The sequence below is a fragment of the Lissotriton vulgaris genome, chromosome 7 (assembly GCF_964263255.1).
Source record: "Lissotriton vulgaris chromosome 7, aLisVul1.2, whole genome shotgun sequence".
NCBI lineage: Eukaryota > Metazoa > Chordata > Amphibia > Caudata > Salamandridae > Lissotriton > Lissotriton vulgaris.
Window position 1 is genome coordinate 320,199,258 of NC_141695.1, and position 24,935 is coordinate 320,224,192.

General features: G+C 48.9%; 1 protein-coding gene across 1 annotated transcript in view; it reads right to left on the reverse strand.

The window, feature by feature from the left end:
- The window catches only part of TBC1D17 (TBC1 domain family member 17), a 730,802-nt gene that overhangs the window by 491,642 nt on the left and 214,225 nt on the right, over positions 1 to 24,935 (reverse strand). Inside the window, exon 6 of the mRNA XM_086930148.1 lies at positions 3,535 to 3,646. Within this exon, the coding sequence (XP_086786274.1) occupies positions 3,535 to 3,646 (112 nt within the window). The remainder of the gene's footprint in view (positions 1 to 3,534; positions 3,647 to 24,935) is intronic.

The following is a 24,935-nucleotide window of genomic DNA, read 5'->3' on the forward strand; positions in this document are numbered from 1 at the left end:
GCACACACACACTGCACGCTTCCGCCAGGCACACACACCACCAGCCGTCAGTGCACACTTCCACCAGGCACACACACCACCAGCCGTCAGTGCACGCTTTCCCCCAGGCACACACATCACCAGCCAACAGTGCACGCTTTTCCACCAGGCACACACACCCCCAGCCATCAGTGCACGCTTCCACCACAAACACACACCACCAGCCATCGGTGCACGCTTCCACCAGGCACACACACTACCAGCCGTGAGTGCACGCTTCCACCAGGCACACACACCACCAGCCGTCAGTACACGCTTTCACCAGGCACACACACCACCAGCCTTCAGTGCATGCTTCCACCAGGCACACACACCACCAGCCGTCAGTGCACGCTTCCAACAGGCACACACACCACCAGCCGTCAGTGCGCGCTTCCACCGTGCACACACACCACCAGTCGTCAATGCACGCTTTAACCGGGCACACACACCACCAGCCGCCAGTGCACGCTTTCACCGGGCACACACACCACCAGTCGTCAGTGCACGCTTCCACCAGGCACACACACCACCAGCCATCAGTGCACGCTTCCAACAGGCACACACACCACCAGCCGTCAGTGCACACTTCCACCGGGCACACACACCACCGGCCATCAGTGCACGCTTTCACCGGGCACACACACCACCAGCCGTCAATGCACGCTTTCCCCGGGCAAACACACCACCAGCAGTCAGTGCACGCTTTCACCAGGCACACACACCACCAGCCGTCAGTGCACCAGGCAGGCTCTTCTCGGAGTTTCATGGTAAATATGTGTTCAATGCCTGGGAGGGAGTGGGTCGAGTTTCCTTAAACCATGCTGAGTATGCAGTTGCAGTGCATGAACTCCTGTTTGAGTTAGTCATGCTGCCTGGAGCTCACTCACTCCACACTTGTAAATTGCGCCTGCACCAGGCTTTTTCTCATTTGCAAAGTTCGGCACATGGGCAGCCCCCACATCCCTGGGAATGACTGCTTCCTACAACCAGAATGGAAACAACATTCAGAGCAATGAAAACAAATTCATTTGATGCAAAGAACTGTTAACAAAAACCATGTCCAGCTATTGTAGATCTGGCAACCTAAACAAAACAGCAACAAAAAACAAACAAGCTTTGGCATAGCCAATAGGTCTCGCTTTTTGGACCCTATAAGTATTTAGTTATGCAGCAGAATATCCTTGGTGCAACAACATCAACTGTTGCATGGCTAAACACTTATTAGGTCCCAAATGCAAGACCTATTGGCTATGCCAATGCTTGTTGGGTTTGCCTCTACCGCTTCATGGCTTGTGAAGTTCTTGTAGATGAACGTTCTTCATCCCTCAAGACATTCATGCTCTTTTGTGGTAGGCAAAGTGGCCGTAATAGAGGAACCATGAAGTCAGATGGTCAAGCTCAGTCATAGAAAGTTGTGATGTAGGATTTTACCACACATCTTGAATATGTACATGTGCACTGCACAAAAAGCCTCATGTTATTTTTTTTTTAAAGGAAGGGCTACATATCACCAAACAAGGTCAATCTAGGGCCTTTTGTATCATCTTCACCCTGAGATGTTAGAGCCAAATAAGTCGAACAAGTACTAGCAGAAAAGCGTGTAAACTTTTTTAAGACCAGTCTATTAGAAGAGCACTTAATGACATGTTCTGCACTGTATCACACTATGTGTTAATGCATTTGGATTGTTGCTAATACACTTTATATGGCATATTGTAATTAAGAGCACATGCTTCCGTAAACAATTAAAAACCTGGATCTACAACCTTCCAGACATAACTGCCAGAGCACTAGTATGATTCCGGTCCTGGTCACTCCAAGCAGTAAGGCAACTTTGACATCAGGTTGACCACACATTGGCGCCGAGATGCTCCCTGGAGCGATTGTAGCGCGGTATAAATGGGCAATTACATTACATTACATTACAATATACATGGTCTCTATATCCCTCCTTTGCACAAGGATGTTCTTGTGAAAAATACTATCTTTGAACCTTTTAAACAGTTGTGGCATTAATACTTATTGTTATTTGATTTGTGGTCAAAAAGTATTAAATATCTATATCCAGCAGTGTTGTCTTATTTAAGTATATAAGAGTACCCTTTCACAAATGACTGGAGGCTGGACCTGTCACTTTCTTTAAAATTGTGCCACACTGTAGTAGCTTGTATCTACACCAACCCACCTACCTTCTTTAAGTACTTCTCTTGATTCGCCATGCAAGGAATTTAAGGAATCTTGTTTGCTTACGGTATTTAACAGACTTGGAATACGGGTTACAAGTTAAATAAACTAGTGACAACAGTGAACTTTCTGTACTTCACTTGTTTTTAATGAATGACAAACTCCTGATGCTGAATTGGTGGTGTGATCGAAGATGATCCTATTCGGCAAGGCATCTAAGGCATACATGACAATTTTACCATGCTATACGTATTGCATAGGCTTTTAGGACTTAATCCAGCATTGCCTTGAAACCTAACCAAGTCCTGTCTGGTTTCAATAGATTGTGAACTATGCATGTACAGAGAAGATGCCCACATCATCATTACAAGCAAAAGTGTACACACACAGGAGGACAGGTGTAACCTTATCCTGATGAAGTATAACTAGATATGGGATTCCGGTGGACGGGGAAAATCATTTTTTGTTTGGCTTTATGTGTCTTTGTTGGGTTCAGATTCCTACCTCTATAAAGCCCTGCTGACCTTCTGCACAGTCAGCCACCATGCCTGCTAGACATCAGAGTGACATTTTCTTAGCCACGTGTCACTGAGATGTGTCATCATATATTACCATACCTGTTTTCATTTCTGTTTGACTTCTGTCCTACCAGCCATCATCCATGCTTCCAAAACATCTCATTATTGCCCTCTATGCTTTAGATACAGCTTCCTTTCAATAAGCCTGTTTTATTTAGGCTTGTTTCAAGACAATCCTGCTATCTATCAGTCCTGCTGGCATCCAGTTTCTCTTACTACCAAGTATAATCCCTTCCTACCTTTCCACCTAACCTTTGAAGCATTCAGCGTAACAGGGGTTTGCCTATACCCAGTCCATGCTCAGAAATGTTTACTTTTACACTTCTTTTATGATATGATGTGGGTTTTCCTCCGCTCTAACAGGTGCCAACAAATAAATGACGCCAAAGTGCTTGTTTAATAAAATCCATTATGTTCCTTTTGTTATGTTTTGCAGAGAGTGAGAAAGATGGCAAAGTAGAGGGAAGGAATTAAAAGTTCGAATACCCACACTTGATAAAAGAGCCTTAAGAACAGATATGTTTAACTTATTCCTAACCCTCAAACCTTGTGTCTGCATTGTCCATGCACTCTGTATCTTAACCTCAAATGCCCTTTGCCATACTCTACCTCTGTTACAATCTCCTGTTTCATGTATTTTATATTATTTCTTAATGTTATCTTGGTATGATACTGAAACAGATGGTAGTGTATACATATGTTTCTTTCTCGGGCAGTGAATGAGAGAGAGCAGGAGAGGCTGTGTACTCACTGTGACAGGGTCTTGAGAGTTTTCATCGAACAGCTGCATCCCATCAAATGAGTGATGCAGAGCATATGAGTCCTGGGTGTATACCAGGTACAGACGTGAATCTTTAGGCGAACTGTGAAAAGAAAACATAGGTGTTATATTTCTTTCCAGATATGACATCTTAGTGACATAGAACCTGTAGCAAACTAGAATTTTATTACCTTTGTTACCCCACTTTTTGCCATGTTTTTGGCTCCTAGATGTTTAACTCTGACAGTGCACTGAGGCCGCCTAATCAGACCTTAGTGCCAGTCCTTTTACCCCAAAACAAATTAATTGCAACCCAATTGGCAAAGACTTTACCATCCCTATAAGTCCCTAATGGCACCCCTGGTACCTAGAGCATGGGTACAAGGTGTCTCTAAGCACTGCAGCATGTATTATGCCTCTCTAAGTGAACCACACACAAATTACATACAGATTGCATACTGAGTGCATTGGTGCGCATTGGTGCAAACCACGAATGAAAACATGACATGGCACACTCTCTGTGTCACGCAAAAAAATGATGGACAGAATGCTGAATGAATCATACATTCACTCCCAGTCAAGAGATCTGGGTTAAATCCATTGTTCTTTTGCTCACCATGCCACTCCATTTTAGACCCAGCTATATGCAAATCAGTCTTGAACCTGCACCTCATGGGAACATTCCAGACCAAACTGCCAAGCCACGTCCTCCCTGTAAAGGAAGCAAGCCTTGTGGGATCGGTTTCAGGGTATTACTCATCATTTCCCAGGCAAGCTTGAAACAAGTGGCACAGTGAGCAAGGGACCCACGTCTGAGCATACCCATCCCACTAATAGCATGGTGAGCAAAAAACGATGGATTTAGGCCCAGATCTCTGTACTGGGGTGAATGTATGACATTTTTCTGCTTCTGTCCATCAATTGTTCTTTCTGCTTTTGTCACCCCGAGTGGGACGGGTATGCCCAGACGCGGGTCCCGTGCTCTCCATGCCACTGGAGTCAAGCTGAAAGCCCGAAACCGGTCCTAGGAAATGTGTTTTCAGTCAAGGGAAGACCTGGCCTGGCAGTTCGGGCTGGACTGTTCCAATTTGGGCACAGGGTCAAGACTGTTTTGCATATGGCTGGGCCCAAAAGGCATGGCATGCTGAGCAAAGGAACTATGGATTTGGGCCCAGATCTCTGTACTGAGGTGAATGTATGACATTGTTCTGCATTCTGTCCATCAATTGTTCTTTTTGCATATGCCACAGTCACTGCATGTAATATATTTAAGTCACCCTTACAGACCTTGTAGCATTAGAGCAGGGTGCATTATATTACATATGAGGGCATGTCTGAATAAATAGATATGCCCCTTTGAAGTCTAGTACAATTATTAGATGGTACAAGAGAACAGGGAAGCCATCTTAAGTATATGTACTGGGCACTGGTCATTACGAGTTCCCCAGCTACATGATGGCTTTACTCAATGAAACCTATGGTTTTGGTATCAAACCATTGTCTTAATAAATCCATACTTTTGCCAGTACGATATTTACTATGTATCAACCGGCCTGCCACCACAGACAAGTTTCTGGTAACTTCTCTGGTAAAAGGTCTGACCAGTGACATTTGTTCATAGCTGGAAATTTGCGTAATTGGCAAAGTGTGTAAGAATTCTGAGCAGGCTGTAAGGGGCATGTTGACAGAGGCGTTGTGTAATTTGGTATGGAAGCGATGGAAAACCTGAAGTATCACTTCTGTTGATGTTTTTAACTTATTTTGTTTTATCTTTAATCGTCTGGATCATATTAGAATTGCGCATGAATTTTAGATAGGCCATGGGGGCGTGGCTTGGCGCCGATGTAATCAGCAGCGGACCTCGGAGCTCCCCCGCAGCCGCCCTCCGTTGTAAGACATCCTGATATGCTGTAGAGACCCCTGATACCGCTGGCTATCGCGGAATATCGGGTGCCCTCCTGGAAGAACTTACAGGGCATAGGAGCAGGAGAAAAAGGAGAAACTCTGGATTTCCCTGCCTTTTTCAGTCAGCCAAAACATGAAACAAAATGGCAGCCACGACCGGAGGAGAAGACGCCTGCCGTTAAAGACTACAAGTGTCCCTTGAGCACCTACTGGGAGAAGTATTGCCAACCGATTGACGGCCGAGACTTGCCTGCGACCCCTCTGATTGGTGAGACTAAGGAGAGGTGCGAGCGGTCACGAGTCTCCTGGCTAACCGTCCGATGTTGCCTGGTTCTAAGATGGCGCCGCGCGGGATCCTGTCAGCGCTGCAGGGAGGCCGTTTGGCTCTGGGCCGCATCTCCTACAGAGGACGCATCCTGGGTTGGATCAGTACTATTCCAAGGCTGGAATTATCAGCGGGGACGGCACCCTATTGCTCTGCCACTGAGGTGAGGCGAGAGATTTCTGAAATTGGAGTAGTGGGTGGTTGTGTGCACAGGGGAGCTGCGGCGCTGACGGAGTGCAGAGCGCACGCAAGAGCGGGAGACCGGCGCTACTATCCTGGACTCAAAGAGGTTGAGTGGTGGTACCGAGTGAGGGGAACGGCGGCCAGAGGCGCGAGCAGCCTGAGTCCAGACACACCCAGTGTGGCCCGGTTGTCCAGTGCCTAGCTGACTACACACATGGAACTCCAATAGATGAGTGCTCGTGGGCACTTTGCAAGTCTTCTTTAAACCGCACCTCGATATAGGGATATGCAGGGGGCCTGGAGTGGTGGCTGGCTGTAGAGACCCCCTTAAATGGAAGCGCTGCTAACAACAAGGATGCCCTGAACTTGGGGACATTGAGAGATGGGCCTATCTGCCAAGGGGTATATGAGGTACAACCCACCTAGAAGCGCATAAACCATATAATACTGGAGCTGGTCATAGCACACACCACCGCAGCAGTTAAGGGATACTGAACCCAGACCCTGCTGAAGCGGAGCGCCGCAGGGATAACGCAACATGCCTACCTAATTCTTGAATCTATACAGAGGAGAGGGCCATTGCTCCTGGATGGTTCCCCCCCCACATTCTTGAGACATTTGGGGCAACTTCCTGAGGATCCTACAGACTGGAACCACCTGGCCCACAGATTTACAGAACAGGCACGAGAGATTTGAAGGTCTGACGACATTGTACCTGCTGGAGTGTGACTGTACCCCATTTGACCGGTGAAGGCTGGGCTCACAGAACTTACTTACGCAGCTTACTACTTCTATCAACGGATCGCACGATGGGAAGGGTGTCCATTAAAAAGGGGTATGAGGTCCTGCGGATGGACGAAAGGGAGCAGCACACGGATGATGATGAAACCGCAGCTGGGGGACGAGGAGCGGGGCAAGCCGGAGACCCCACCTTGGTTGACATCATTCAGGCCATTATAACTTCGCGAGAGGCGCTTGAGGCGAGGATGGACGCCATTGGGTCGGATCTCACCCTCTTGAAAGATGAACACCGAAAACTTAAAGAGAGAGTAGCGACCAATGAGACTAACATGAAAGACATACCAAACACGTTGCCACCCTACAAGACTCCTTGAAAGAAGTGGTAAACAGGGTCAAGGTGCTAGAGATGAGGGCTGAGGAAGCGAGGGGTTGTCAAGAAGAAATAACCTCTACATTGTAGGCGTGCCGGAACAGGAGGAAGGAGCTGATGAGATCCAGTACCTGGAAACCTGGCTGAAAACAGAGGTGGCTCTGGAGGGTCTCTTCCACTTCTATGCACTGGAACGTGCACACAGGGTCCCATCTCGCCCATCTAAACCTGGGGCCCCACCCCGCCCACTAGTGGAGAGATTGCTGCACTATCGAGATAGAGACTTCATATTACAAAAAGCGGGTGAGAAACAGAATGCAAATGCTACTTACCAGTATGCATCTGTTCTTGGCATGTAGGGCTGCTGACATTCATATCTGTGCATAGATCGCCGCCTAGTGTTGGGTCCGGATGATTGCACATTGTTGTCCTGGAAGAGTCTTCGAAGTATCACGAGATAGGTGGCTCCTCCCCTGGACTACAGTGCGCATGGGCATCGGCTCCATCCCCAGATTGTTTTTAGCCATTGGCAGAGATGGAGTGAAGAATGTGAGTGATGACCATGCTATGAGCATATATATATATATGAGGACTGCAGCTGCTACAGGCGCCGGGGAGGAGGGTGGGCGATATGAATGTCAGCAGCCCTACATGCCAAGAACAGATGCATACTGGTAAGTAGCATTTGCAGTTCGAAGCATGTGGGCTGCTGAATTCATATCTGTGCATAGAATACATAGCAGTCCCTCCATTAGCGGCGGCCGCCCGTGCCAGCTGCAGCAGTCTGAAAAAGTGTCTTGAGAACAGCCTGACCAACAGCTGCCTGCTGTTTGGAGTGCACGTCTACACAGTAATGTTTAGTGAAAGTATGTGTGGTAGACCATGTGGCTGCTCTACAAATATCTTCTAAGGGAATGTTACCTAGGAAAGCCATAGAGGCCCCCAACTTCCTGGTGGAGTGGGCTCTCGGTGAGATAGTGAGAGTGCGTTTAGCTTTAGCGTAACAGATCTGAATGCATTTCACAATCCACCTAGCGATCCCAGCTTTGGAGATAGCGTTTCCCTTGTGGTGTGAGGCAAAAGCAACGAAGAGCTGCTTGGTTTTGCGGAAATCTTTTGTCCTGTCCACATAGTACATCAAGGCTCTTTTAACGTCAAGGGTGTGGAGCATCCGCTCCGCCAGCGTTTCTGGGTTTTGGAAAAACACCGGCAACTCAATTGTCTGGTTCATATGGAATTGAGACACAACCTTGGGTAAGAATTTACCATTTTAACAGTGTACTGCCCACCCCAAAGCACCTCAAAATTCAATGACCTTTTTCTTCCTATACTATCAGATTTATGCACACGCTATAAAAACATCCTGGTTACTGGTGACTTCAATATCCACTGGGATAAAAGCGATCAAGATCCGCTAGCCCAGAAATTACAGACTACTATGACCTCTTTTGGTTTAGTACAACTTGTGGAAGCCCCAACCCACAAAAAAGGCCATATCCTTGATCTTATTTGGTCCTCCATGCCAAAGGTGGCCATTGCAAGTATTACACCCTGTATTTGGTCGGATCACCATTTAATACTGTACGACGTTCCGCTAATTAATATCCAGGCTAAACTCCCTTTAAAAACCAAAAAAGTACGCCAATGGAAAAAAGTAAACTCTGACACCTTGGCCAAAACTCTGCCCAAATATAAACAGACTTCCATAGTCTCTCAAGGTGTCTCTGACCTTGACTCAATGTATGATGCGATTACGACTACTCTCAGGAAATCAATCGATGAGTTAGCCCCTGAAAAGGTACAAAGAATAAAAGGTGCAGAGAAAGGAGCCCCTTGGTTCACCCAAAGCCTACGGGAACACAAAAGAAAACTCCGTTGCCTCGAAAGATGCTGGAGGAAATCCAAAAAGGACACTGATAGGGAACTATACAGAATGTCGCTTCAAACATACAAAAAGTTTATCGTCTTAGCTAAAAAGGACTATTATGAGACACGTATAAACAATGCCACAAATATTCAGAGAGAAACCTTTCAAATCCTGAAAGAGTTAAGTGTGAAGGAGGAAAAGAATGACATCTCGATCAACTGTGATACCTTTCAAGGATATTTCCTCGAAAAAGTTGCAATTATCTTGTCCGATATTAAGAAGGATAATCCAGTCTCACACTTCGAACAACTGCCCCCTCAAAATTCCCCAAACCTTATTCTTACCAGTTTCCCTGAAATTAACCCTACCATCCTGAGACATCTGGTAGCATCCATCAAGTCAGGCTCACCTGCTGACCCGTGCCCACCCGATATCCTCCGATTAGCAATCCCGATCTTAGAAGATCAGATCTTACACCTTCTAAACACCTCACTAGCTACTGGCGCATTACCTACCTCCTTTAAAGAGGCACGCGTCAGACCCCTGTTAAAAAAGCCCGGGGCAGATCCATCCAGCCTGAAGAACTACAGACCTATTTCTCAGCTGCCATTTCTGTCAAAAGTGTTGGAACAGCACGTGCTAAAATCTTTGTCATCCCTCCTGGAATCTTACCATCTTCTCCAGGAGCGGCAGGCAGGCTTTCGTGCTCACCATAGCACAGACTTGGTAATGTTGTCTGTACTGGATGAGCTCAGATGCATGGCTGACAGTAAAAATCCAAGTGCCCTGATATTACTAGATCTTTCAGCGGCATTTGATACTGTCAGCCATGCATTGCTTCTGGCCAGACTGGCTCGGCTCGGGATAGGAGAGCGAGCCCTCGAATGGCTAACAGCCTTCCTATCTGGGAGGACGCAGAGAATCCAGGTTGCAGATCAGGTCTCCGGTGAGGGTGTTCTATCTTGCGGAGTCCCGCAGGGCTCCGCGCTCTCTCCACTCCTATTCAATCTGTACCTGCAGCCATTGATAGAGTCCCTGGCAAATATGAACTGTAAAGTTTTTAATTATGCCGACGATACTCAGCTGTTGCTGAGTATCGACAATACATCATCGGCTCAGTCCACGGCCCAAGACATATTACGATTCACAGTGAACTGGATGTCGTCCAATTTACTGAAAATCAACCCAGACAAAACAGAGGTTCTCGTAGTTTCAACCTTGACCTCTCCCTGGAACGATCTGTTTTGGCCACAAGAACTCGGACCCACTCCAAGACCGTGTCCTAGCGTTAAGAGCCTCGGCATGAAGATTGATCAGGAACTCTCGATGGCTAACCAAGTGTCCGCTGTAGTTGGTTCCTGTACCAACCTAATCAGGAAATTGCGGAAGCTCGTTCCCTTACTCTCATGGAATATGCTGCGAACCATTGTCTCGGCTACAATAGTGTCGAGAATTGATTATCTTGGCCTTCCAAAAAATCTATCCAATCGTCTTCAGATTACTCTGAATGACGCTGCACGCCTGATATTTGGTGTACCAAGGCGGACTCATGCTTCCCCCTTGCTCTACAGGCTTCATTGGCTGCCGGTGGTGCAAAGAGTTGAGTTTAAGAGTATGTGCATCTGTCACAAAGCAATCCATGGACAGGCGCCAGCCTATATAAAAGAGAGACTTGAATTATACAAACCCAAGCGCGCCCTACGATCCTCCGGTTCCTTTCTGCTGTCCTGTCCACGCTGCAAGCTGGCAACTAAAGGAGGCAGATCCTTTTCAGTTCAGGCTCCGATCATCTGGAATAAGCTACCGGAGGTGCTTCGTAGAGAGCCCAACCTTCTCCACTTCAGGAAGTCTTTGAAGACTTTACTCTTCAAAGACGCATTTACTTCCTAGTATCTGGTATTCTAGAATCTCTATAGTCATCTGCCTCTTGTTGCTGCACTTGGTTAGTAGCGCTTTGAGACCTGTCGGTGAGCTGGCGCGATATAAAACCCAGTACAAATACAAATTTAGGGTTAGTGCGGAGCACAACCCTGTTAGCATGTACTTGGAAGAAAGGTTCCTGGATGGTGAGCGCCTGCAACTCGCTAACCCTCCGTAGCGATGTAATTGCTACTAAGAAAGCAACCTTCCAAGTCAGAAACTGAAGCTCACAAGAGTGCAGTGGCTCGAAGGGAGGACCCATCAGTCTTGTAAGAACCACATTGAGGTTCCATTCTGGAGCTGGTGGGGTCCTTGGTGGAATGACTCTCTTGAGTCCTTCCAGAAAAGCCTTGATAGCAGGGACCTTAAAAAGTGACAGGTATTGCCTATTCTGGAGGTATGCTGCCATAGCAGACAGGTGAATGCGGATGGAAGAGTACGCCAAATTGCATTGGTACAAGTGGAACAGGTAACTAATGATGTTTTGGATGGAAGCATCTAGCGGGTCAATATCGTGGTTAACACAGTAAATGACAAACCTCTTCCATTTAGCCGCATAACAAGCTCTAGTAGTGGGCTTTCTTGCCTCCCGAATGATGTTCATGCAATTGGGAGGAAGGTTGAGGTAGCCAAACTCTAGGACTTCAGGAGCCAGATCGCCAGGTTGAGCTGTTGCGGATCTGGGTGCTGAATGTCGCCATGGCTCTGCGTCAGAAGGCTGGGAGTGAGATGAAGCCTTTGATGCGGTACCACGGAGAGTTCCAGAAACGTGGTGTACCACGGTTGGCGAGCCCACGTTGGAGCAACCAGGATGAGAGTCATCGAGTGCTGCCTGAGCTTGCGTGCCACCAGCGGTATCAGAGGTGCTGGGGGAAAAGCGTACGCAAATCTGCCTGACCAGTTCATCCACATCGCATTGCCCTGTGATTGCGGGTGTGGGAACCTGGCGGCGAAGCTTTGGCATTTTGCGTTCTCCTTTGTGGCGAACAGGTCTATCTCTGGATGACCCCACCTTTGGAAGTACGGTTGGAGTACGGATGGATGTATCTCCCACTCGTGCATTTGATGGCTGTGCCTGCTGAGCAGGTCCGCCATCTGGTTGTCCTTGCCCGGGAGATGCTCCGCCATGAGGAAGATGTTCCTCTGAATGGCCCACTTCCACATGCTCTGAGCCAGATGAGACAGCTGCGGAGAGTGTGTGCCTCCCTGCTTCTGAATGTAGTACATGGCTGTCATGTTGTCCGTCCGGATCAACACGACCTTGTTGCACAGATGTACTTTGAACGCCTTTAAGGCCATGAAGATTGCCATCAGTTCCAACACATTGATGTGCATCTTCCTTTGCTGTAGTGTCCATAGTCCCTGCACCGTGTAGTGGAGTACATGCGCTCCCCATCCCTGGAGAGAAGCGTCCGTGGTCAGGATAATCTGCGGCACAGGCTCTTGGAATGGTCAGCCCTTGCAAAGGTTTTGTGGATTCCACCAATGCAGAGAGTTATATGCCCGACCGCTCACCAACACTAGGTCTGTCAGTTGCCCATGAGCCTGAGTCCACTGACGTGCTAGGCACTCCTGAAGCGGACGCATATGTAGCCTCGCGTGCGGGACAATGGAGATGCAGGAGGCCATCATGCCTATCAACTGCATGAACACCTTCGCTGGAAGCGAGTGTTGAGGTCTGAATCGTTGGATCAGCGTTTGGATACTGGCGATTCTCACTGAATTTGGCTGCGCAGTGGCTGCCAGAGTGTTTATTGTCGCGCCCAGATACTGTCGTACATGGGCGGGCTGGAGATGGGATTTCGGGTAGTTCAGAGAGAATCCCAGATCGTGCAGGAGATGAATGGTGCGGGACACGTGGTCGGCGCACTGTTGTTCTGTTTTTGCTTGAATGAGCCAGTCGTCCAGGTAAGGGTAGACGTGGACGTTCTGGCGTCGCAGATGCGCCGCCACAGTCGCCAGGCACTTCGTAAAGAACCTTGGCGCTGTGGTGACCCCGAACGGCAGAACCCTGAACTGGTAGTGCTGGTCCTGGATTGTGAATCTGAGATACTTCCTGTGGGAAGGATGCAGGGGGATATGAAAGTATGCGTCTTTTAGATCCAACGTAGCCAGGAAGTCTCCCTGTTGAAGCAGAGGGAGTACCTGCTGCAGCGTGAGCATATGGAAATGCTCCGAGAGAATGTACCAGTTGAGGGGCCTGAGGTGCAGGATGGGCCGCAGGGAACCGTCCTTCTTGGGGATTAGAAAGTACAGAGAATAAACTCCTGTACCCCTTTCCTGCAGTGGGACGAGCTCTATTGCGCCTTTTTGCAGCATGACCTGAACTTCCTGCTGCAACAAGAGCAAGTGCTCGCCGGACATAGGACGGCTTCTTGGAGGTATGTTCGGTGGAGTGGAGGTAAGTTCCAGACAGTAACCGTACTGGATAAGAGACTTGACCCACCTGTCCGCGGTGATGGATTTCCACGCGGGCAGGAACTGCTGGAGTCTCCCCCCGACCGGTGTTGTGTGGTCGGGGGGCAGTGACAAGGCGTCACTGCTTGTTGGCGGCGGTGGACCTGGAGCTGTTGTTTCCACGTCCCCTGCCTTTGATGTTGTTGCCTCTGTAGCCACCTCTACCCTTGTTGGAGTATGAGGTTTGGGCATTGCCCTTGTAGTACTGGGTGGATTGCGATGCCTGACCCCTTGAGGTGCCTCTGGTATTGGAGCGGCGAAAGGAGCCACCCCGAAACTGCTGAGACTGAAGGGCCCCCATAGATTTAGCAGTGTCTGTATCTTTTTTCATTTTCTCAAGCGTCGCGTCCACCTCAGGGCCGAACAAATGGTCAGGATTAACCGTCTGGTTCAGGATGGTCGTTTGTATATCAGGTTTAAACCCTGAAATCCTAAGCCATGCATGCCTTCTGAGCAACACACTAGTGTTGATTGCCCTGGACGCCGTATCAGCCACATCTAGCGCACATTTTATGGAAGCGTTTGTGATGAGCTTTCCCTCTTGAATTAACATCTCCCCTGCCTCCTTGTACTGGTCAGGCAAGTGCTGCAGTAGTGCCTCTAGGGTGTCATAATGAGCCCTATCGTAGCGTGCAAGTAGGGTCTGAGTGTTCGAGATGCGCCAAATGTTAGCTGCCTGTGCAGCAATCCGTTTCCCTGAGGCCTCAAATATTTTCGACTCTTTGTCTGGGGGAGGAGCGTCACCAGTTGTCTGTGCGTTCGCCCTCTTGCGAGCGTTGGAAACAACCAAAGAGTCTAGTGGCAAGTGTCCCTTGATATATGTTGGATCCGAGGGCGCTGCCTTATATTTTTTATCAATGCGTGGATTGATGACACGTGCCCGAGTGGGCTCCTTGAAGACCTCCTGCGTGTGCTTGAGCACTCCCTTGAGCATTGGCAAAGTTTTGATTGACTTTTCGGCCACAGAGAAAGTGTCAAATAAAAAGTCTACATCCACAGGATCGGAGTGCAGCTCGACATCGTGGTTAGCCGCAGCTCTCTCGATTAGCGCGTTGAAGGCAGCAGAGTCCTCCGTTGGCGAAGTTTTTGTCGCAAAGAGATGTGGTTCCTGACCTGACTGCGGGTCCTCAGGGTCGCCTCCGGCAGACCAAGGTTCATGTTCCTCCTCCGGATCCGAGTACGCCGGATAGTTGTACTCGACCTCCTCCTCGTCGTCATCCCCCGCGGTAGAGCGAGTTGGGGAACGCGGCAGGTCACTTGGGGACGCCGGCGCCGGAGGCGCTGAAGTACCCGCAGAGTCCCTTTTGTTTTGCAGAGGAATGCGAAAGTGTTCCAGCACCGGCTCCGTGGTGATTTTTCTCTTGAGGAGGGACAGTTTCCCAGTATTGGCGTCGATGATGACTTCACGACGTTCTTCCTCCGCGAGTGGTTGGAGCCGAGGTTTAGACACCATCGGAGACGCTTTGGGCGTCGACACCTCCTTCGAGGGCACCCCAGCCACCTACTTCGAAGCGAAGGCCTTCGGCGTCGACTTCGGCGGTAGGGTGAAGCGGATAGGCGTTTGCGCCTTGGACGGCTTCAGCGTGGGCTTCAACACCCCAGCCTCAGGGTCGGGAAGCTCCGCGGCCTTTCGAATCCGTTGCAGGGACTCCTGGACCTTCTTCGAAAGGGCTGGAGAGGGAGCGACCGTCTCGCCTGATTTCCCTGATTTGGGAGTGATGTCGGCGAGAGGCAGTGTCTTCGGAGTCGACGCGGTACCCTCCTTGGCTCCGACGGCCGGGGCAGGGGAAGCCTGAGCTTTGGGATCGCCTTGACGCTTCTTCGAAGCCTTCTTCGGGTCGTCGACCGCGACCATCTTCGGCGCCGACACAGCCGCGTCGGACGACTTTGCCTTCGGCACCGACCCTGATGCCTTCGGGTCGGCCATCTTGGCGGGACTGTCCATGTCGGCCATTTTGGATTTCTTAGGTTTTGACGCCTCCAGAGCCTTCTGTACGGCTTTCACTTTCGGTTTCGAAGCCGGAGCTGTTGAACCCGAAGGCTTCACTTTCGTTTTTGAAAATGTGAGTGGCACCTCCAAAATGTCCGTGGCCGGGCTCGTAGGCGGGGCTGCTGGACTTAGAACAGGGTCTTGGGTAAGGCCCGAAGGCGATCCCTCGACCTGGGCCGCAGGAAGGGGGTCGACCCCTGAGTCAGTCCGGGGGTGCTCCTCCTCAGAGCTATCCCCCACGGTGGCAATGGCCGTATCGTCGTCCCCTACCTCGTCGTCGGCTTCGTCAAACTCCTCGTCCCCTGCGTCGTAGGCCTCCCCCTCGGACGCAGGGCTAGAGTCCGAAACCTGCTGGACATCGTCGCCTCCGACGTCCTCCTCGAAGATGTTGTCCGGCGGGGGCGCAGACAGTTTGGCCTGGAGTCTCGCAGCCCGACGAATCTTGAGGGTCTTCTTGCACCGGAACTTCGAGCAGGCCATGCACCTGGCCTCGTCGTGGTCCGGCGACAGACAAGTGTTGCACACTGGGTGCACGTCGAGGTGCGAGTACTTCGCGTTGCAAACCGGACACCGTTTAAACGGAGTCCGTTCCATGTCTGGAGCGTCGTGTAGGCCCGTCCGCGCCGAGAGCACGCGGAAGGGCAGCGAGAGTTCGGAGCTGGAGAAAACAGTAAACCCGAACGAAAACGATACCGGCGCCAAGCCTAAAGACCTTTTGGTCTCGAGTTAAGTGAGTTAACAACTATCGGTTCCGACAGAGGGAACCGACACACATCCGAACCCAATGGCGGAAAAAAACAATCTGGGGATGGAGCCGATGCCCATGCGCACTGTAGTCCAGGGGAGGAGCCACCTATCTCGTGATACTTCGAAGACTCTTCCAGGACAACAATGTGCAATCATCCGGACCCAACACTAGGCGGCGATCTATGCACAGATATGAATTCAGCAGCCCACATGCCTCGAACTCTACAGATCGGGAACAGCAAGGTGATGATATTCCCGGACTATACTAGCGACTTGCAGCGACAAAGAACCTCCTTTCTGGCTGTTAAACGGAAGTTGCACCAGCTCCGTCTTCCTTACGCATTGTGGTTCCCGGCTGCCTCAGGTTAACTGCAGAGGCGGAAACGCACTTCTTTCTAACCTGGCAGGCTGCCTGGGACTGGTTGGAAACTCGATGCATCACTGAAACACACTCGCCGCAACCGAACTCACCCCGAAGGCGGTTGCCCTCCACATCGCCACTGCAGAGGCCCATCTCTCTTACTGGTCACCGTAAGGAACGAGAAAGAGCAGTCCTAGCAGTGGTAGCCATTATTTATGGCGAAGTCCGTCTGACTGGTAACGACACGGACAACAAGAGAGACAGAACAGGGAGAGCTCAAGATCGAGCAATGCCTAGGGGCTCTCCGATACTGAAGTATTGTGTTTGGATGCTCGACTGCAGGTTGTATGGGGAAAGGATGCTAGGAGGCCCACTGTGACTTCTGGTCCTAGAGACCCAACTGATACAATGTGGGAGGACATGTATGTATCATGGGGACCCACTGGGAGAACTAGCTCTAGCAGGGGCTGGGGGGAGTTCTGGGGCCAATGGATGCGAGACACGCACCTCCTTCTTTTTATGTTTTTTTGTATGACTGACTTCGTTTGGATGGGGACCTGTTCTTGTGTGCCTGTCCTGGGGTGTGGGAGTTGGGTAATGTTTATAGTTTGGGGCAAGTGGGTAGGGGTCGGACATGTCGCTACAAGAGATCTCGGTTGTCAGAGTCTAGAGTCGTAATTATGGGTACCTCTGTAGGCATCAAAATTATGACCTGGAATGTTAGGGGGATGCACACTATGGGCCGGCGGCACAAAATACATGCTTACCTAACAAGGAGAGGAGTGTAAATTGCATTACTACAAGAAACCCACCTGACAAAGGCAGAAGGGGCCACATTACAACGCCGTTAGAGGGGGCAGGTGTTTCACACTACATATTCAGCCTTTGCAAGAGGGACCTTAGTGTGGGTACGAGCGGGGTTTACTTTTCAATGTGTCCGGCAGATAATAGACCTTGAGGGTCGATTTGTGGTGGTGGTGGGGCGCCTTGATGGCCGGGACATTACAATAGGCAGTATATACGCTTCTAATGTAGATCAACTTACATTCTTTGCACAGCTATCACAGAAATTGGCATTGGTCCTGACTGGACCTGTGCTTTTGGGGGGAGATGTTAATTGCATTACTGAGGTGGCCCTGGACCGCTCTTATCCACCACTTCCTGACGCTCCCACACATAGAATAGCAGAAGCCTGACGAGACTGGCAATGGCACTGGGGACTGACGGACACTTGGAGGGCCCATCATACGGGGGAACGGGACTACTCTTATTTCTCGGCTCTACATGAGCTGCATGTTCAGCTGGACTCTATCCTTGTTCCCCAGATGTGCATGTCGGGATCACACTGAGTTAGTACTTAGCTAGGACGATATCTGATCACAATCCCCTGTTAGTGTCCATGAACTGGGTACGAGTCAGGCCCACTGTCCCCAGTCTCCGCCCGGAGACACTGGAAGACCAGGTCTTTAGAACCATAATAGGCACTGCTGTAGAGGAGTACTTTCAGAACAACACTAACACGACCACTAGCTTACATAATGAATGGGATGCTTTCAAAGTAGTGATACGAGGTTGATGTATTGGGGAAGCGGTGGGGGTACATAGAACCTTGCTGAATGATGTACAGAGGGCAGAACAACAGCTTAGAGATGTGGAAAGGGATAGACCCGAACGAGAGGATCGACAGGAGGAACTTATGGCGGCCAGAGAAGAAGTGGCGGGCCACGTGGAACGCTTAGGATGTTTTGATTAAAGGGCGTACGCGGCGAGGGCACACACTGAGAGGGACAAATCTGGGGCACTGCTAGCGTGGCTGGCCAACCCTGCACGCAGAGGGACACCAATTCTAGAGCTGCGAGGCGGAGATGGAACTCTGTATTACGGACAGCAAGATATCAATTTTGTGGGCACCTTTTGAACAGACTCCTTTCCATCGACAGCAGGCCCACGTGGCGTCGAAAAGGCCCAACGGCCCGCGTCGACGACCGAGTTGAGATGGAAAGCTTGATCGAGTCAAGAAGTACCGAGCGAGAACAATACAGTCGAAGGCCTTTTGGCCTCTAGAAAAAGTTAGTTTTGATTTCGAAGTTGGAGTATAGGAATAACATCCGAACCCAATGGCGGAAAAAAAACAGTCTGAGGATGGAGAAGATGCCCATGCGCACTGTAGTCCAGGGGAGGAGTCACCTATCTCGTGATACTTCGAAGAATCTTCCAGGACAACAAGGTGCAATCATCCGGACCCAACACTAGGCGGCGATCTATGCACAGATATGAATGTCAGCAGCCCACAGTTTCTGGAATATTATACTACCTTGTATCAAAGTCAATTAGATCCTAGGGTATTAGAGGAGAAGGGATTCCTGGATATAGAACTTCTGCAAGTTGAGGAAGAAGATGCAGAGGTCTTAGGTCGGGCTATGGAGCTAGGGGAGATCAGGGGAGCCATAAAGTGCATGGCCAGGAACATAACCCCTGGCACAGATGGGCTACCAATAGAGTTTTACGCCACAATGTGGATCTGTTGGCTCCCGACCTGTTAGGCCTATACAACAGATCAAAACAGGATGGCTGTTTACCTCGCTCAACTAGAGAAGCGATAATCATACCGATCCTCAAGCCGGATAAACCGGCGTGGGATCGGGCCGCCTATCGCCCCCTTGCTATGCTTAATTTAGACTACAAGATACTGAGCAGCATTTTAGCCAGCCGTTTGATGACCCATATGACAACAGTTGTGCATGTGGACCATGCCGGGTTTATTCCTTCCCGGAATACAGCTATGAATGTATGCCGACTGTGCCAACTGTTGCACAGTTCAGCGAGCGAAGGAGATGAGGCGTGCATCTTATCGATTGACATTGAAAAGGCATTTGATAGTCTCGAGTGGCCATATTTGTTTAGAGTCCTATGAGCTTTCGGGCTGGGTGAGGGATTCGTGGCTTAGACGGAAATTTTGTGCAACCTCTTGACTGCCAAGGTTCGCACTGGGGGAGTGATTTTGGAGGCCTGCAGCCTGGGCAGGGGGACAGGCAGGGATGCCCGCTGTCTCCCCTCCTGATCGTGCTGGCAATAGAACCGCTGGTTGTTCATGCAAAATCGGGGCGATACTGCAGGGGCCTGGGTGGGGTGGGTCAGTCCCACTATATTGCTCTATACGCGGACGACCTTCTAATGTTCCTCGCCAACGCGGATGTTGAGCTACAGTTACAGGGAGCCCGTGAACTGCTGGCCAGATTGGGGCGGGTCTCAGAGTCAACTGGAATAAGACGTGCCTTTTCCCTGCCCAGGGTGGTAGAGGCGAACCACCAGATGTGCTAGACGTGAGGTGGGAAAGCAGCTGTCTGACTTACCTAGGAGTCCGGATCTATCATGAACCCTCTGACCTGTTGGAAGATATTCTAGGAAGAGTATTACGAACCACCAGGAGCAACTTTGAATTCTGGGGGACCCTTCCACTTTCAGTAGCCGGGAGAGTGGCGCTGCTAAAGATGGTACTCCAACCTCGAATACTTTACTATATTGGCTCACTACCTCTATGGATACCGCGAAAATACTTTACCCAACTAAGGCCCAGATGTAGGTAAAATAGATTTACCGATTTTTAATTACCGAATTCTACCGATTCGGTAATTAAAAATCGGTAAATCTAAGAGGTGGATAAGTAGGAACATCCAGATGTTCCTTTTACCGAATCGGTACATATCTGTATTTACCGATTCGGTAAATACCGACCGGTAATGCCCCATTCATTCCTATGGGCTTTGAAGCCCATAGGAATGAATGGGGCATTACCGGTCGGTATTTACCGAATCGGTAAATACCGATTTTGACAAGGGTGCAGGGGGTGTCACTTTGACACCCTCTAGCACCCCCAAAAAAGATTCGGGGGCCATGTGGCAGGCATACCTGCCCTAAGGGCAGGTCTGCCTGTCATATGGCACAGGTGTGCATGCACACATGTGCATGCACACCGGAATCGGTATTTTACCATGAAGTTGGACTTCATGGTAAAATACCGATTCTGTAAGGCTTGTGGGACTCAGAAGAGTCCCACCTACATCTCATTGTTACCGAATCGGTAAAAATACCGAATCGGTATTTTACAGATTCAGTAAATTTACCGATCGGTAAATTTACCGAATCTGTAAAATATGTGGCCCTACATACCATTTTGTGAATCTCGGTCGGTAACGGCCGAAAATACCGATTTTCGGCCGTTACCGACCGACCTACATCCGGCCCTATGTTCCATGACACGGGATTTTTATGGGGTTCTGAGAGGCGCAGAGTGGCGCTCACCACCATGCTGAGGCCTAGGCGGGAGGCGGGGTTTGCAGTCCCTGATTTGGAGGCCTATCACTACGCTGCCCAATTTCAATGGTTCACAAAGTGGGTGGCAGGGAGGCTGCGCACGGGAGAGGACCAGAGGTGCATAGATCCAGGCCTCCACCAGGTTTCTCAAGCACTTCTTAGGCTCCCCTTAAGGGAAAGAGAGGTACCGAAGGATCTGTGGATGGTGCGACAATACTGGAATCGAGCCAACAGAAGAGCCAAGGTAGGCCCCCGTGTGCCCCTGAGATCCCGTTGAGGGTCTGCGAGGAGTTGCCGCATGGGGGAGATTGGTAGAGGTTGCGAGACTGGGGAGAAGTGAGGATCTCCACTATTGGGGACCTCTATGAGGACAGCGCCCTCATACCGTTCCAGGACCTTTTAGAAAGGTATGAACTACCCCAGCATGACTTTCTCATGCATGCGGCACTGACGGCAGCCATTCGTAAGCATTGGAAGAAGGGGATGGCGGAACCGCCGACCCCTCTCCCCGCCAATATGTGGTCTCTGCGACAGGGACGATCAAAGTGGTTACCTGCCTGTATAGGCGAATTACGCAGGTCAGGTTCCCTTTGGAGGGTCTGCGCATTAAATGGGAAGCGGACCTTGGGATCCCTATAGAGGAGAAGCCCTGAGAGGCACTGATGGAGCGGGCGTGGAAATGTTTTAGAAACGCGAGATTTCAACTAATACAGTTTTATGTGTTCAACAGAGCGTTTCTCACACCACACAAAATTAACTAATTTTTGGGATCCCAAACAGCCTGCCCACGTTGTAAACTAGAAAACACTAAATTTTTACACATGTTCCGGGAGTGCCCACTGCTGGACGGGTTTTAGGGGGGAGGTAACGACTAAAATAGGTGAAATAACGGATAGAGATATCCAGCAGACCCCAGGATTTTGTCTGATACACTGGTTCCCGCACACTGCCTTAATAAAGTTACTAGTAAATTCATAGATTTGGGGTTAGTCCTAGCTAAGAGAGAAATTACCAGCCATTGGAAAGCGGTCACTGCACCTAATGCTTCACGATGGCTGAGAGAATTCATAAAGTGGGCTGACTGCGAGGGGATTTTTAGATTACAAATGGCCCAGAGAACCAATGACGACAAATTGTTGGACACGGCTAGGGCGTGGATGGCGATGGTGACTTGCTCAAGAGCCCGATAGATGACACTGACTAACTCCCTTGGTGGGAGACTTGTGCATACGGACTGAAACATTGCCTTTCTTGAGCGGGTGACTCGGATAGTGGGCAGCAAGTACAGCATAAGGGCTTCCCCCTTAAGCGGATGTCTGCTTCCTGGTGCTGTGATCCCGAATGTCCTGTAAGAGTGAATAATTCACAACTCAGAGAGATGCGGGGTAGAGCGACATGTCCGACGGTCGGAAGGGGGTGGGTAGAACTTGAAGGGGACGAGGAGAGGGGGTGTTTTGTTAACCCATTGACTGTTGGGAGAGATAAGAGTAAGGACTAGCAAGGAGATGTAAGGAATTGACTCCCTAGGTAGAGATGTAGTTCGCAAATATCCTAGAAACGTTGTTCAGGTGGATGGCCACAGGAGCACTGTCGGAGGCGGAGACACCATAAGGGAAGTGGCTCCTAAGACTGTATAAACCTACATGTAAACAATGCTAAATAAGTCACCATTGTATGAATACTGTTTCCTCCTAATGACAATTCTAGCGCACAAGATGTAACTGAATAAAGTTTGTTTACAAAAAAAATGATTTTTAGATAGGCCATCAGGGACTTTCCCGCTTTATGCAAGTAGAATACAGTTTTTCCCTTTTGGGAATTAACGCATGAGTGTACATGTTTGCAGATTATGGAGTTGGTTTCATATTTGAGGCGTTTTAGGATCGTCAGAGTAACAAGATCGTTAGTTTCCCTACAGTTCTGTTCTTTGACTTTTATCTCTGATGTGAATTGATTTAGGGAGGACGTCATTAGCTAGTTTTTCTGGGACATCTGGTTCATAATCAGATTTCTACAGTAGCATTTCAAGGAGTCCCAAAGAATTGTGGGGGAGGATGTGAAGTCTTTATTTATCGGAATGATTTGGGATAGCTCATTATGGAGCTCCTTGACCATGTTGGAGTCTTCCAGGATCTCTAGGTTCACATGACAGGCCTTTGCCTTGAAGTAGAGATGGGGAGGGAAGAAGTTGGAGGGTTATTGAAGTGGCTGTGTGGTCTGAGATAGTGCTGGGTTCTATGGAGTCTGAGTGGACATGTTGGAGAAGTGTGCAGTCTACTAGAAGATAATTGACTATGGAAATTATGCGAGGGGAGAATGAAAAATCACAGCCAGTGGGATTGTGCCATCTCCAGACATCTGTGAGCTTGTGGGCAGGCCACAGGGGATGTAGTGATTTGTGGGACCTTGGTTTTCTGTAGCTAAAGGCATTGGTGTATTGAGGTTTTATAGTAGACATGATATTATGGGTGGCCATTAATTTCGGTGTGGCTATTGAGGGGATGTATCGATCACATGGCTCAGGGTAGGGGTGTAAAAAGAAAACATAAATGGTGTTTAGGGTAGGGTAAGGGATCATGGGGAAACCAGTCACTCTACAACAGGGAGAGAGAGTCTAAAAAATACGAGGTGTAGAGTCTGGGGCAGTGGGCATCACTTGCAAAAAAGCAGCTATTAGAACAGCAAGGGGGCACGAGTCCACGGTAACAGTGGTTTGGTGGTAGGATGTAAACAACAAAAACAACAGGGGCCTCATGGGCACAAAGTGCATACATACAGCATTTTCCAACGTAATACAACTCAATGTAATAGAATTGTTCAGACAGATAATTCTCATAATTGTGAGCAGGTACAATGGCTATATGCAACATTATAATGAGACAGTAAAATGGGCTGTATGACAATGGCATTCAGTTATAATATGAGTGGTCATAGAATGATCTGACATATTGTAAGACATCATGGAGTGACATGCAGGAGGCAATGAGCTGCAATGTAAGGTGTAGAATGCCTTAGTAAGATGTCGTGTGACCTGCATTGTAATATGCGAGTGCTGGGGGCACAACATTGTAAGCAACAAGATGTAAGTGCACTAGCAGTGTCTAGGTGTATATTGGTACCATAAAAGGAGCCACTTCAAGAAGACAGAACATAGAGAAGCACATAGGTACCTTACAAGGGAGGCACCCTCAGGTAAGGGACTTTGACAGTAGGCGCCTTGATCTTAAAGAGAGACATTATAAAGGTATCTTGAAAGAACACTTTTATTAGGCACCTTAAGATAAGGCCTTATATATGGCCCTTATGCAGGGTTATCAGAAGTTATTGTGTAAATGTCTCCTGAGGGGCTAAATGGTTATGGATAAGATTGTGAAGGTTATGGAGCGTTTGAGGCCTTAAAGTGTTCTGTGCCAGTGTGAAACACTGTGGAACATTATGAAGCATAATGAAGTATTATGGAGCAATAGGGGATATATGGAGCAATAAATGGAGCAATTAGGAGCAATATAGGACATATTATGAGACATTACATGACCCTCTAGGGTATCTGTACAGTCAAAAGCATATGTGAGGGTTCAAGTTTCTCAGAAGATGTGGGTTGTATGTTAGTTTCAACCAATACCACTCTGGAAATCTTTCATTTGGGTTTCCACAGAGTTGTCTAGGAAAACTTGTGTATCATTGGGCTCCGAATGACATGAGGCCTGCTGTGATAGTTGATCTTGAATTTTGATGAGCCTATAAAAGAGTGCTAGATCTATCAATCAGTGGTTTCTTAAGAGCTAGAAAACCTTTCCTTTTGACAACCATGTCTCTGGAATAATCTTGGGAGCTATTGATCCTCTGCCTCTGCCAGGAGATTGATTATGTTTTTTTCATATGCGCTAGGATAAGTTCTGTATGCTGGTAGCACAAGGGTTGAAAGATTAGTGCTAATTGGATAGTCATGTTTTTAGGTTTATAGGACGGTATCCTGTTGCGGTCTTCCAGGAAGATAATTTCAAGTTTGAAAGTAGAGAGAGCGTTGTCCTTCTTGAGTAGGTGTTTTGCGGTGTGAGCCGGCCTTTTGTCATGCTTATTCGGTTTTTGGCATTCAATACTCTTAAGTTTAGTTCTTTGAGATCCCTTCTGATTGCAGCTACTTCCATCTGCAGCATGGCAGTGCTGTTTTTTGTGCTTTGAGCAATGTCAGTGACATTGTTTAGTTTTTTA